The 13,545-nt window shown below is 48.2% G+C and overlaps 5 protein-coding genes across 5 annotated transcripts; 2 read left to right on the plus strand and 3 right to left on the minus strand.

Moving 5' to 3' along the window:
* Positions 1-3,282, minus strand: FSUBG_5666 (SREBP cleavage activating; the record flags this gene model as incomplete). The annotated part of the gene is made up of 3 exons (XM_036683786.1): positions 1-72; positions 137-954; positions 1,011-3,282. 3 exons carry the CDS (start codon positions 3,280-3,282, stop codon positions 1-3), a joined length of 3,162 nt encoding a protein of 1,053 aa, XP_036538800.1.
* A 2,644-nt stretch (positions 3,283-5,926) lies between these two features.
* FSUBG_5667 (urease accessory protein) lies at positions 5,927-8,077 on the minus strand (the record flags this gene model as incomplete). Its single annotated transcript, XM_036683787.1, has 3 exons — positions 5,927-6,782; positions 6,833-6,904; positions 7,902-8,077. 3 exons carry the CDS (start codon positions 8,075-8,077, stop codon positions 5,927-5,929), a joined length of 1,104 nt encoding a protein of 367 aa, XP_036538801.1.
* A 706-nt stretch (positions 8,078-8,783) lies between these two features.
* Positions 8,784-9,391, minus strand: FSUBG_5668 (cyanate hydratase; the record flags this gene model as incomplete). The annotated part of the gene is made up of 3 exons (XM_036683788.1): positions 8,784-8,805; positions 8,862-9,301; positions 9,359-9,391. 3 exons carry the CDS (start codon positions 9,389-9,391, stop codon positions 8,784-8,786), a joined length of 495 nt encoding a protein of 164 aa, XP_036538802.1.
* Positions 9,392-10,307: 916 nt separating this feature from the next.
* Positions 10,308-11,342, plus strand: FSUBG_5669 (uncharacterized protein; the record flags this gene model as incomplete). Its single annotated transcript, XM_036683789.1, has 2 exons — positions 10,308-10,393; positions 10,442-11,342. The coding sequence occupies 2 exons, from the start codon at positions 10,308-10,310 to the stop codon at positions 11,340-11,342; spliced, it is 987 nt and encodes a 328-aa protein (XP_036538803.1).
* A 725-nt stretch (positions 11,343-12,067) lies between these two features.
* On the plus strand, positions 12,068-13,425 carry FSUBG_5670 (rRNA processing EBP2; the record flags this gene model as incomplete). The annotated part of the gene is made up of 3 exons (XM_036683791.1): positions 12,068-12,292; positions 12,342-13,050; positions 13,109-13,425. The coding sequence occupies 3 exons, from the start codon at positions 12,068-12,070 to the stop codon at positions 13,423-13,425; spliced, it is 1,251 nt and encodes a 416-aa protein (XP_036538804.1).
* Between the last annotated feature and the right edge of the window lie 120 nt (positions 13,426-13,545).

The following is a 13,545-nucleotide window of genomic DNA, read 5'->3' on the forward strand; positions in this document are numbered from 1 at the left end:
CTAATCCTCGTTGGGAAGCTTAAGTCCAAGCTCTAGGTCGTACCAGTGTACCTGGCCTTCGACGCCTGCTTCCTATATTCAAATGTTCCAAGCTCTTATCTACCATATCGTTCTCAAATCGCTCGTGCCCTCCAACTGTAACCAGTTTCACCACATTGCCAAAGCTAAAGGCAACTGATCGCTGGCCGACTCGAACCATGGAGCCAATGTCTGTCACGATCAAGTGTCCAGCTCTCTCATTATCTTGAAATAATGGTCGCGTCTCGTCAGTTCTTAACTGGCCGCGCTGTGGTGCGGTCCAAATCTCCCAACGACCAAACAAATCCCGTCCTGGTTCTTTGCGCGGGGATCGGTGTCGAAGCCCGTCTGCTTTGCGTCGTCCGTTGGTTTCGACATCTGGAACTCGGTTTGACTTTTGCCGAATGCCCACAACACAACCGTCAGATAGAACACTCCATGAACCAGGGTTCTCTATATGTCTTCTTGTTTCCTTGACTGATTCCCACGCACACCAGCCTCCAGCTTCGGGGACCACAGAGCTTTGGTAATAAATCATGTCATGCTCTCCAGGAGGGACGAAGTTTTGTACAATGCAATCCCCTGACTCAGCTCCAGTATAGCATAAGGTAAACCATGCAAGGCCATGAAGCCCTGACTGTGAGGAAGGCCGGGTGAAGAAAGCACTTTGAAGTGAGCGCTGGGCCATGGGTTCCGTTGAAAACGTATAGACAAGATTGTAGTCTTCCATATCCACGAGATGAATACGACTGACTCCTGCAATTAAGAAGAGACCCAATGACGAAAGAGGCACTACTTGATGAACTCCATCGTGTTCAATGCCCTCGAGATGAACACTTCGAGAATTCCAGGAAAGCGTCTCTCTTGTCGCTGCATGAACACAGCCTCTTCTAGATGCGGTGATAATGGCAATTAATGGCGCTGCCTGCTTGCTCCCTGTTCGATCGTTGTATTAGCGCATTGACCAACTCTCTACAATGAATATTACTTACGCTTCCCGATCAGAGGTTTAACGCATGTGAGTGGACTTTTACAGATGCCGTAGTCTGCCCCCTCTCCGGCTTCTGGCATGAACTCGGCAAGTGTCCCGTTTCTGCGTACGAGGACCAGTCGAGGAATATGGCTGTTTGTGTCGGACGAGCCGAAAAAGAAGGCCTCGGATTTCTGGCCTCGAAGGTTGACGGAGAGCGGAGGCCCCCAGACTTTGTCTTTTATGTTCCATAAAACTATCTTGGAGGGTGATAAGATGGCCAACCACTTGGAGTTGTCATCGATAGTCATGGCGAGCACAGGAAAAGGGGCATCGTCTGAGCGGCAGCCATCAACAATGGTGTATGGGAATATGTCGTGGGGGGCATCCCAAATCTGTATTGTGCGATCCAATCCGACCGATACAACATGGCCATCAGCCGCTGCAGCAAGCATTACAACATCCAGTCTGTGCCCTCCGGTAAAAGACTTGACGTCAAGTGTGGGATCCGTATCCGAGTGGCGATCATCATCCTCACTTTCGTCTTCCCACAAGAGAAATGTTGTGAGCAGCCGGACACTCGCAATCACGACCAGAAGTATAACAACAAATCGAGTGAGTTGGTGGTTGATGAAGTCATAAAGTGCCGGTAGTAGAGTCGGTTCCTTAAGATGAGGCATACGATCCGAACCATTCATGACGAAGACAACCGGCTCAAATACTCTCGCAACGTAGCTATGTGCCGTGGGTTTAATGATACTGATGATTTCTTGAGCTGTTTCGTGATCCTGTAAACGAAGCCAGGACTTAGGACTGCGTGCTTGGTGTATGGAGTCCAGAGGGTTCTGTGACGAGCCATTGCTTTCTAGGGCGCCGTATCCTCGATGAAGGCGTGAAAGGAAGTTAAAGACAGTGCCTTCCTCAAAAAAGTGCCATTGGGCGATGAGAACGAAACCAAGCATGATGATAGTGCCTGCTATGCGTGTCGACAAAGTTGCTTTGCCTTGTAGTACAAGTTCCCACGTTCCACGAGGCTTAAAATCAGAGCCTCTACGATTATGACGCATCGAAGCTTTGGCAAGCGCATCACTAAGCTCGGTACGCCGGACATCAACGCTGAGAACAGACAAGAAGAAGGTCGAAAGGTAAAAAAGATCGAACACAATCGCGACAGCGGCAAATAAGCAGAAGGCAGAAACGCCAGGGGACACCCAGCGTGAAAGCATCAACAGAAGAAACACGTTCTGCAGTGAACTGGTGATAGCTGTGTGGGCGGTTTCTCCAAATGCATTGCCAATACGGCTGCTTGTTGAGTCTTCAGGAGGAGTCAGGATGACGGCATTGATAAGCCTGAAGATATTCTCGAGACTCATGGAGAGAACAACAAGCGGGTAAGCTGCTCTTGGGATGCGCGATAGGTCAAGTCTGAAGATGGCGCACACGGTGAAGCTTGACATGACAGAGAAAGCGATCTGGGACACGACCGTGACAATGAGGCCAAACTTGGACTTGAAAGCCCTCAGCTTAGATAAACTCATGAGGAAGTAGATTGACGTTAAGACATACGCGATTGCGAGAATAGCTGTATCTTTGCGAGATATTGGGCGAAACTGAAACTCATAAAGCTGGCTTGAGGTTGACCGACCGTCAGATGGGTAGATATCCCATTTATTCGAAACCTTGTCAGGTAACAAGCCGGCTTTTCTTTCCCACTGTTGGCCAACGGGCGAATCTCGTAGATAAATAAGAGTGATGACGAGAGCATCTGCAGCAACGAGACGACGTTCCTCGAATCGTTTTCCACTAAAAACGATGGAGTGTCTGAGCGTGACATTGACTGATGTGGACTGGGTCTTTTTGTCGTTGACGGTAGCCAGGATATCAGGGTCGACCAATATGTTCTCCTTTAGGCAGTCCCAGTACTGAAGTGGTGAGTGAAAGAACCAAGACTGGTTATTCAAGCCGTTGATAGCATGAAAAGCATCCCGTTGAGTTGTCGAGAGATCGACTCCCGGTTCTGGTAAAGAACGGACAACATGCCGGGCGCGGATTGGGCGAAAGTTTTCAGTGCTTCCAAGCAACTCATTTTGCAGTTCCAAGGCAGAAACGAGCAGGTCTTGTTCCAATGCCTGCATATAACTGCCATGGACCCAGATTGAGCGCATCATGACATCGGGACGAATTCTGGCACCATAGTGTAGTGGCTGAGCCACAGTCCAAGCATGATGAGGAAGGTTAGAAGCGCCGTTGACGTAGTCACTTGTAAAAAGGTAAGGGATGGGATAAGTTAGCATGGTGGCCACGACGACCGAAATGAGGAGAGTTGCGACAACATGGCTGGCGGCGTATGATCCATATCGATGAAAGGCGCGGCGTATAGGATGAGTAGGCGCGAGAACCGGAGCTTCCGTTGTTCTGCAACAGAATGTGAGCTGAAGACGGACGACGGAGCGGGGAACGGAGACGGAGAGCGGACGGAAGCACGGTAGGGATCGGGGCAAATAAAACTGACCCTCGGAGTGGGTACAGGAAGTACCAAATCATGAGGACGGCAGGTGAAATTGAAGCCGCCTATCCCATGTGTAAATTACTGATAGTGAGAGTGAGAGAAAAGAGGCAAGATGATCGGGGGTTAGAGTGAAAGAAGAGCTTAAGCTTAAGCTTCGAAATGTCGTGGAAGACGGCTGGCGTGACATGGACCAAAATGTCTGTTGATAGATTCGAGTTGAGTAATTGTGGTTCGATTCACCAAGGCGGACGGGGCCGCCTGAGAGGACCAAAGGCCAGTCGTTGCTCGACAGAGCAAAGGTGAAGCCAGGACCCGCGGAAGCGACCAGGGCGCGTTGAGGCTCGTGTTAGTTAGCGATCTCCGAATCCCACAAGCGTCTTTATTGTCGGGTCATGCCAGGCCCAGGGCAGATCAGGTCACGAGACTTTGAAGATGCTTGGGAGCCGAACTTGGGAGGACAAGGACCAGGTGTGGCTTTTTGGGTAGATCGTGGCTCGTACAATGGTAAGGTAAGGTAGTATCGAGATTCGATGGTCTGAGTGTTTGCGACAAGGTGTTGTAGGGGATGATCTCAGGGGTTCTTCTCGTTCATAGGGTACCTGATTGAGCTTGTGATCGAGGAGGTGATGTTGATAAAGGACGCAAGAATAACTGACGTAGGTAGTAGGTAGCTACGCCATGAGAATGGAAGTGGGAAACCCAACGTACTAAGTTAAAACTTAGGTTGAAACTAAGACGGGATGGATAGCGGCGATGACACCAAGGCGCGATGCTAGACCACCAAGCTACTGCCCTGGATCGATCTCCGAAGTCGACCTAATAAAAGCCATAAAGTCAAAAAGGATGGGCGTGCCTTCCCGTATCAAGGTGAGATTGAGTTCCGGGTGGGTATTGGATGTGTAAGAGAAGGAGAGGACCGAGAGAGGAACCTCAAAGTCGAAGGAATGAAGAAATCGAGACCATGGCCTTGATTGGAAATGGGATATCCCGGCAAATCGGAGATCTTGAGTCTACTGTAGAGGCTCAGAATTGAAGTAAACCGCGAATGGCAAGTGGAAGGGAGATCGACAAGACGCTAAGGGTTGGGTCTTGCTCTCTTTTTTTCCATTGGTATCTGCAGTATCGAGGCGGCAGGAACCTAAGATGCCTGTGCATGTACCTCCCCTCATTACGAATAATTGTCTTCCATTTGGTTGATGCGTTTTAGAATAAAGACCCTGATTCACCGAGACGAGCACCTTGGGTTTAGGGGGATAACGCGGGAGAAACACTACTGAAACAAATTGCTGATGGGTATGACGGGAATGCACCCGAGCATCAGCTGCGTCTCCCAGCTATTCTGTGCCCAAGAAAGAAATCAACGCAACAAAAGGGAAAAAACAAGCCAAATGAACCCAGGAACCAAGGCCCTGGACCTGAACCTTGCAGCGAGACCCCCCTGAAAGGCTTAGGTCAGATCCACCAAGTGTCCCATTCTGGATCTGCTTCCCGTTCTAAAGCGGTCCTCCACCTGGACTTTGGCTTGTGATACTTGGGCTGGTTGCACAAGAGCAATTTAGGCGTCGAGGTGAGATGAAATAACACGGAAGACACGGGTGAGTATTGATGAGCCATCAAATAATCAGTCACATCTCAAGCCTCTAAAACTGCCAATGCTACCCCTTAAAGTAAGGAATTGCACTTGATACCACCCAATCGCCCTATTCTGGCAACCACTTCATACCCATGTCCTTGCTTCCCGCCTGAGCAATATTCTAATGGGAAATTCACAAAAGCAACTTCAACTTTTTTCCGTGTCATTGACTCACTTTAGTTCGGCACCAACTCCACCTCTACCTCTACCGTTGCCATGAGCTGCTAAGTCATTTTCAACGCCTTAATACCTTTCCTGGAGCCATGCTATCGCCATGTGGTTTTCGTTCTAGAGGTTTCACTTCATTCAGCCCTGATGTGCGCAAGGGGGGGCATGATATGAACTTCTATCAACCTGATTTGTCCCACACGAGACGTGGCATCTATTCTTTCAGCTCGCAGCCCCTCTGTCTAAGCTCAATGCCCCTCATTGGGGTCGGTATCGTGTGAAGGAGAGACAAGAAGCACCAGTGGAACACATCCTCCGACCCATCTCTGCCAAGGGGAGGGGGCGTTGACTCTGCTGTGCCCGATGGCTTCGCGAGACAACTGTGCTGGTCATCGTTGCCGTTAAGTCGGTGACTTTTGCCTTGGTCTGAAGCTGCTGAGATATGTGATTGAGCCTTCTGGGGAATACATACCCTAGTTATCTTATTGCTACACTCTTCTCAAATTGTTGAACGCTAAACAGAGACTACTCCCAACACAATCGAAACCATACGCGAGATGCAGTCATGACGCTTTTGATTGTATTGCGATTCTAAATTTTTCAAACACAAACTTGCTGAAGCAGAGTATTAGAGGCCTGCTCTTAACAACTTGGCCTGTTCATGTTCCCGAATCTTTCTATACGCCTCCAAAACATCCGCCCTAGCCTCCTGCAACTCCTCTCTTCTCTTCAGACTGCCCGCAGCCTTGGGAATGTTTTCGACATCCGCAGTAGCATCTTTAATCTTGATCTGTTTTGTCAGATTCTTGTTCAGCTCAGGTGGGGCTTGCGCCTGGTCGTGCACAGCAATCTTGGCTTCCGCTCTCTTCTTCTTCAACTCCTCCCAAGGATCGTCGACCTTTCCACCCTTCCGTCGTGCTCGCTTGCCTGTTGCTTCATTGAGTGTTGCCCGTGCAATTGCTGCAGCACCAGTAGGGTCTTCGTCGAGTTCGCGGCCGATTTCTTCGTCTGCTTCTTCCTCTTTTTGCTCTTGAATCTTTCGCTCCTCTTCTCTCCATTGGGCGTAGAGTTTGTGCATGTTTCTCTCCTTTCGAGTGCGGTAGACCTTAAAACCCTGCTCATCCTTGCCATCCTTGATGGCCGTCTTCTTGGTGAGGCCTGCGACTGGTAGTGAGGCATCGACTCGCTGAGCAAATGCCCTTAGATCTTCGCCTGGACGGATCTTGAGATCCTCTGCCTTTTGTTTTGCGGTTTTCGTATCTTCACCGTTGTCGAGCCCAGATCTCACTTTCTTGCCCTGTGCGACAGACATGAGTCGTCTAAAAGCTCGAGGTGCATCGTTGTCCTTGCGAGCCTTCTTGCCCTTCTTCGTCTTTGGAGCAATATCTTTTGTGTCTTCTGCCTCCTTTTTCCCCTTTCCTGTTGTCGCCTTCTTCTTTCCTACTTGTAAAGGTCGTGCTCTTTGAGTCGGAGGGAGATTGAAGCTATGAAAAGTCAGTTGCGCCTGTGGAATCGAGATTAAAGATTGACGTACTCTGCTTCGTCATCTCCCCTCTTTCTTTTGTGCTTGTGAGGCATGTTGAAGTACACGGGTATATCTCTGGACCTATTGAGAGTTTTGCCTGACTTGAAAAATGGGATTTCTGCAGTGGCGTCACTGAAACGTGCGTGGTACGGACAATTGCTGAAGACAAACTTTGGAGATGCAAGTTGCGAAAGTTGAGTTGCACCAAAAATTCTCTTATCGATAAGAATCCCGTACCGCCAAGCACCCCCACGGTGCCCATAATATATGGTTCCTGCTTTAACAGATGCCAAAGAATAGCATAACCTCGGGATTCAAGGCTCAGTACATAATACAACTTCTTATTTATATTAATATCTAGTAGAAAACGAGTTTTCTTTCTCAATTTCGGAGTCTTGGAATGATATTTGTAGGCCGAAATCTCTCATCCTCGCCAACGTCTAAGTGGATCCACTCTAGAGAACTTCCAGGCTGGGTTATTAGGTAGACAATGGATTTGCAGTTATGATGCCAATTGTCAAGCTGAACAATTGAACAATATTCGTATCTTAGGATGTTCCTGTTTTTCCTTTTTAGGACTATCCATCTTGCATCATTGAGGCTGTCTGAGAAAGTGACTCTTGCGCCAGTACGGTAGACCAGCCTCTAAGTGAGGTGGGTGTAAGTGAGGACTAGAATGAAATGGTCTGGATGATATATGGAAATCATGTCAAATTCTTACAGGATAGGGCACCAAAGTTAATTCAAAGGCTTGTATTTAAGAAAGTAGTAAATCGTCCCCGTCCTCCTCCTTATAAGCGTCCAGATTCCACCTCGCGACTGATGAAACCGGCCAGCCCGGTCTAAAAATGGCGTCCAAATGTCGGCGTCCCGTCACTCAGAGCCAGGTAAACAAAAGATTAATCAAGCCAAATGAATCCTCTCCTTGCCGAATCATCTCCATCTTCCTCCAATTTGTGATCTGAGAGCGAAATGCTCAGCCAAGTACTGGTATTTTGCATTTGTCGAGTTGTCAAAGTTCGCTCTCAGAGGCCCAGTGGGGTTGTGAAGCCGTAAGTTGATGAAAAAAGTCATTTACATGACAGTGCAGGTCAGGGGGTAGCCGGGGGTTTGACCGTTGGCAGCTGGCTTCTTCATGACGCTGCAGGTCAGGGGATAGCCAGGAGTCTGGTTGTCCTTGGTAGGCTTGGCCATGACAGTGCAGGTAAGAGGGTAGCCGGGGGTCTGGGCGGTGGTGTTCTTGGTGGAAGGCATTTTGAAAGTTGGGGTTGAAAGACTTAGAAAAGTCGGAGAGTGTTCTGTGTTGAGAATGGTGAAAAGAGTGTTTATGTGTGTAAGTGAGTGATTATTGTGCGTTGATGAGAATGAGATGTGAGGGAAGACGACCTGGTCTTTATACTTGACCCTGACGGAATTGTCGTGGTATGATTATCTAACATAATGGCGATAAACGCGATGTTCGCGAGGAGTTGCAGTGTTGGCGTTGAAGCCTGTGATCCGTGCAAAAATGCTTAATATTGTTCTCGAGATGGTGTTGCTGCCAGACAAAAGAGTATCCGCCGCTAGCCCAGCCACCAAACTGTCACCGGCCTTCGGACTTACCCCTGGTTCGAATTATACGTTGAATTGGCTTTCAGACTGTTTCCAATACCTGAAATTCGTTCTAATAGTAGTATCATGTGGTACAACGATTGCGAACGCACGGGGTTTGCATGCTGGTATTCCTTTGTAGAGTGCTTAATATTGTTCTCTCGCTTGGTATTGTTCCTTGCTATATCGCCACTTTTCCCCTGCCAAAGTTGCTGGAACCTTACGGTGCAATTGAGTTAAGGAGGCTTTGAAATTCTCCCGCTGACCCAATTGCAGCAATTGATATCTGAATGGTCATTCTTCTAAGTGGCACGATATGCGTCAAGGCCCTGCCGAGACCTGCCAACCCAGTTTCAAATAAGAACAAGACTTAGAAACGACTAAAGGGAAGCCTATACATGTTAGTTAACATGAATTCAATGCTAAGAATAGCTTGTGGCTTGCTTACCATTTGCCCTTCAATGTGATAACGACCCATGGTGAGCCCGCCTCATCCACCTCCTTGTCCACGGTAGTCGAGAAGCAAATAGCACTCATGATTCCATCTCCGAACTTCTCATTTAGAATAGCCTTGTAGGCATATCCATAGTTTTGAACAATCTCGTACAGTCGGTAGATGAGAGGCTCGGTGGGAGGCATGGGTCCAGCCTGGCCACGGTTAGGGAAGCCCGTTAGCTGGGCAGCCAACGTCTCCTTTGGGAGGTCAAGGATCTCTGATAGCTTCTCAACATCCTCAGTCGAGGCGGTGGCCTGTCCGTAGAACAATGCTGCCACTGCAACTTCGCTACGGCCTAGGTGCTTTGCAATTGCCTCAAAGCTCAGGTCCTTGGCGGCCTTTCCGTCAAAGAGAGTCTTGGAGAAGGCTGGAAGCCTATCGGCGATCGTAGACTGTTGTTCAATAAGTATGGTTTCGTTTAAGATTGTATCACAGTTGAGTTATCTTACATCCAGAGTGGCGATGCGTCCTTCGTTGGCCATTGTGACTGTAGAGGTGGATGTGATATGGTTGTTGATTGTTGTAAGAAGAGAGAGGCTCAGTCACAATATATCATGTATCGGGGAAAGGTATTAGGTCAAAGTCAAGTCATGGCGGAGATGTTTCCATTCCTGATACAACTTGCGGGGTTATCGATCTCCATGACGTGTCTGTCGATGGGTTGCACTAGGTAATATCAAGAGTTAATTCGGTGATATTCCGGAGACTCGGAAACCCGATTAATCTGGATGTTTTTGAGCGGATCACAAGAATGATTAGATACGGAAGTTGAATGCCGTGATATCTTCTTAGTATAGTGGCCTCGGAGTATGGTAGACGACTTAGATGGCAAAGTGTAGAAGATCCTTGTAATAGAAAATTACTTGCTTTTCATAGGTGGTATACCATAACGTCTATAGGTTCACCCGCGGTAGCCTTTTCATACATAAGGTAAGTTATAACTGACTAACTTTAGTAGCTAATACCTTAACTCATTAGCCCACCCGAATTCTGAGACTCGCTGACATCATCATCACAAGCCTCAAACTATCTCGACGTCCCAAAATATCTTCATTGAACTCCAATTACAATGCCCATCTCACAGCTCATGGTCAATTGTATCACTGGGGCAGTCACGATAGCACGATAACATACAGTATGCCTAACACAACATACCGAGATAGTGACCTATTATGCAAGTGTCAACAGATCACAAAATCTTCCTTAAACCTGGGAAAGCAATATATTAAGCAGCTTCATTCCAAAGTAAGCACGAAGAAAATCTCTCCCTGATACATAGCAGGTCTATACTTCTACTTAGTCGTCAATCTCTCAATGCAATCATCATATATGCAACAACCACAAGAAATCGCTAAAACGGCAATATACTCATCATCCCCAGGGCAAAAGGCAACAAGAATGGTCTCTAGAAATGGAGTCTGTCGCCTAAAGGCCAGAAGAAACCCCTATATCCTTACCTTTGGTATGACAGTAGCCGCTATCAGGTAAGTCTTAAGCTCTACTATGCGTTTTCTTCTTCTAACTGCAAATAGTTTAATAGCTCTGATGTTCGCTGCTATCCTTGCCACCACATCCATGATCTGGCCTTATACTCCTGAAGTACAGGCAGGCAGTCTTCACATCAGACGTGACTCGGGGCCTGACGACCCAATTCCTATACCATGCCACTCGCATAACGATTATTGGAGACCTAGGCCTTTCACCGATGCTATCACGACTGGCTGCATTGGCATCGAAGTAGATGTCTGGAAGGTTGGGGATGAACTTATGGTCGGCCATGCCAAGGGCGATCTATCGGCCGAAAAAACTTTGGCGTCAATGTACATTCAACCTCTAGTGAACTTACTCAAGGTTCGAAACCAAGACAGAGACCCGGGACTTCTACCTCAAGGCGTATATAACAGCGAACCCAACCAGACTGTGGTGCTGCTGGTGGACTTGAAGTCGAGCCCGGATACAACATGGCCACTGTTACTGGAGAAGCTAGAGCCGCTTCGTCAAAGGGGGTGGTTGAGCCATGTCAGCGACGGCAAGTTTGTGTCAAGGCCCATCACAGTCGTGGCAACTGGTAAGACCGAGTTTCGCCTGGTGAAAGACGCCAACCCTTCACACGACGTCTTCTTTGATGCACCACTCAAGAGTCTAGCCGAAGGCCAATACGACCAGACCAACTCATACTATGCCAGCACCTCGTTAAAGAAATCGATTGGCAATCTTTTGGGGCCAGGGAAGCTGGAGTTGATACGGAATCAGATCGCTCAAGCCCATAGCCGAGGTCTCCTGGTTCGATATTGGGGTATGCCGCCAATGTCACCGACCGTCCAGAGGCAAGTTGACAGGAAATTGCTTAACGAAGGCGTTGATGTCATCAATGTAGATAGTTTGAAAGAAGCAAAACGTACTTTGGATGAGATGACACACTCAAATGACTGAAGAATGTCACCGGAGTTACTGAAGACAGACTCGATCTTCTAGAGACATCGAGAAGAATATAGATACTGGAAGAAAGAATATAAATAATCTTAATACAACTTTGGATTGGTATTGCAAGATCTTAATCCTACCATTTCTTCCATTGCTCAAGCGTGTTTAGGACTACCAATAAATGAAACACTGCAGTTCAATTCTAGTCCAATAAATAGACTTTCTAAGTGAAACTAAGAGCACCAGCATTGGGACACCCTGAAATAGGTCGTTGGCACATATTCTTAAGACTTTGCCTTAAGTCAATGAAGTTTAGGTCCTGAGTGAGTTAGTGGACAAGACCTCAGGGAGCAAGAAAATACCAGACCTTGATACAAGGTGTTAGAATAAACTCAGCAAGAGGTATACTATTTTTTTCCTACCTTAAGGTAGGTAGGTACTCAGTTTTATATGTACGAAGTTACCTAACCAAGGTACTAAGTCTTTTTGTCATCTAGGATCTAAGTCCTGAGTCTTCTTTCCTCCCCTAGACAAGATAGTTAGCATTCATTCATTGGCAATAGGCGACCCCCAAAAGAGGAAATATCCCCACTAAAAAAATGTCAAGGCGGTCAAGACAGTCCCGCGGCAGAATTTGGAGATTTTTCCTATTAGCACCCAGTAACATTTGCCCAGAAGCTTTGCGCCGACTACCAAACACGATAAAGTCGCATTTGACATTTACATACGCAAAAATGGTCACAAAAAGCAAACTAAAGATGGCTCTCGCCGCCGAGAAGGGCACAGACTTCAAGAAGCTCAAGCTCCTGAAAAAGCAGAAGGAGGCTGAGAAGCGCAACGCTGCTGCTCGCGGGGCAGACAAGGACGACGAGAAGAAGAAGAAGACCATTGAGATTGAGGCTGAATTTGAAGACGATGATGAGGATGACGAGGAGGAGGATGATGAGGAAGAGCCTCAGGTTCGTTACGAACCATCTCGCGCTCGAGAATTTGACTAACAGAATGCAGTACGATTTGAACGCCATCAACGACAGCGACGACTCAGATTCTTCAATCGAACTCGAAGAGAAGATTATTCGCAAGCCAAAGAGAGATACACTCAAGAAGAGCGAAATTGCAAAGTTGGCTGCTGAGAAGAAGGCTGCGGCCCAAGAGGACGACGACGACGAGGAAGAGGAAGAGGAAGATGAAGAGGATATCCCCATGTCTGATCTCGAGGACCTCGAAGATGAGGACAAGGAAGACATCATTCCCCACCAGCGCCTCACAATCAACAACACAACCGCTCTCCTAGCCGCGCTGAACCGTATCTCCATTCCTACAGACAAGTCCGTCCCATTCGCCACCCATCAGTCCATCATCTCAACAGACTTGACCTCTGAGGCCATCCCCGACGTGTCAGACGATCTGCAGCGTGAGCTCGCTTTCTACAGTCAGAGTCTCGAGGCCGCTCGCTCTGCCCGCAAGCTTCTGCGAAAAGAAAATGTCCCCTTCTCTCGTCCTAAGGATTACTTCGCCGAGATGATCAAGGAGGATGCTCACATGGAGAAGGTCAAGGCTAAGCTTGTGGAGGAGGCGTCTAACAAGAAGGCTGCCCAGGAGGCTCGCAAGCTGCGCGACCTCAAGAAGTTCGGAAAGCAGGTACAGGTTGCTAAGCTCCAAGAGCGACATAAGGCCAAGCGTGAGACTCTTGAGAAGATCAAGAACCTCAAGCGAAGTAAGCATTCCCGCAACTCACCACTTCTACCTGACTCCTTACTAACAACCATGTTCAGAGCGCTCAGAAACCGGTGGTGCTGGTCTCGACACCAAGGAAGCCGATATCTTCGACGTCGGTGTCGAGAAGGAAATGAAGGGTCACAACCCTCGCGCAGGCGCTGGTCGGGGCCAAGTCGGCGCCGGAGCCAACCACAAGCGAGCCAAGAAGAACGAGAAGTACGGCTTCGGCGGCAAGAAGCGCCATGCCAAGTCAGGCGACGCTATGAGCTCTGGCGATCTCAGCGGCTTCGACCCCAAGAAGATGAAGGCCGGCAGCAGAGTTTCCAAGTCTCGACCCGGCAAGGCGAGACGGAAGGCCATGGGCTCTCGGTAAAGAGAGGGAGAGGCATTGTGTTGATAATCGTTGGTGAGATTAAGGGCGAGAATGGCTTGCATGATGCATTGCCGTTGAAAAGAAAGGCTAGAGACGAAGTACAAGGGCTGGCGTTTAGGG

Source organism: Fusarium subglutinans (assembly GCF_013396075.1).
Source record: "Fusarium subglutinans strain NRRL 66333 chromosome Unknown NRRL66333_c0000057, whole genome shotgun sequence".
NCBI classification, from domain to species: domain Eukaryota; kingdom Fungi; phylum Ascomycota; class Sordariomycetes; order Hypocreales; family Nectriaceae; genus Fusarium; species Fusarium subglutinans.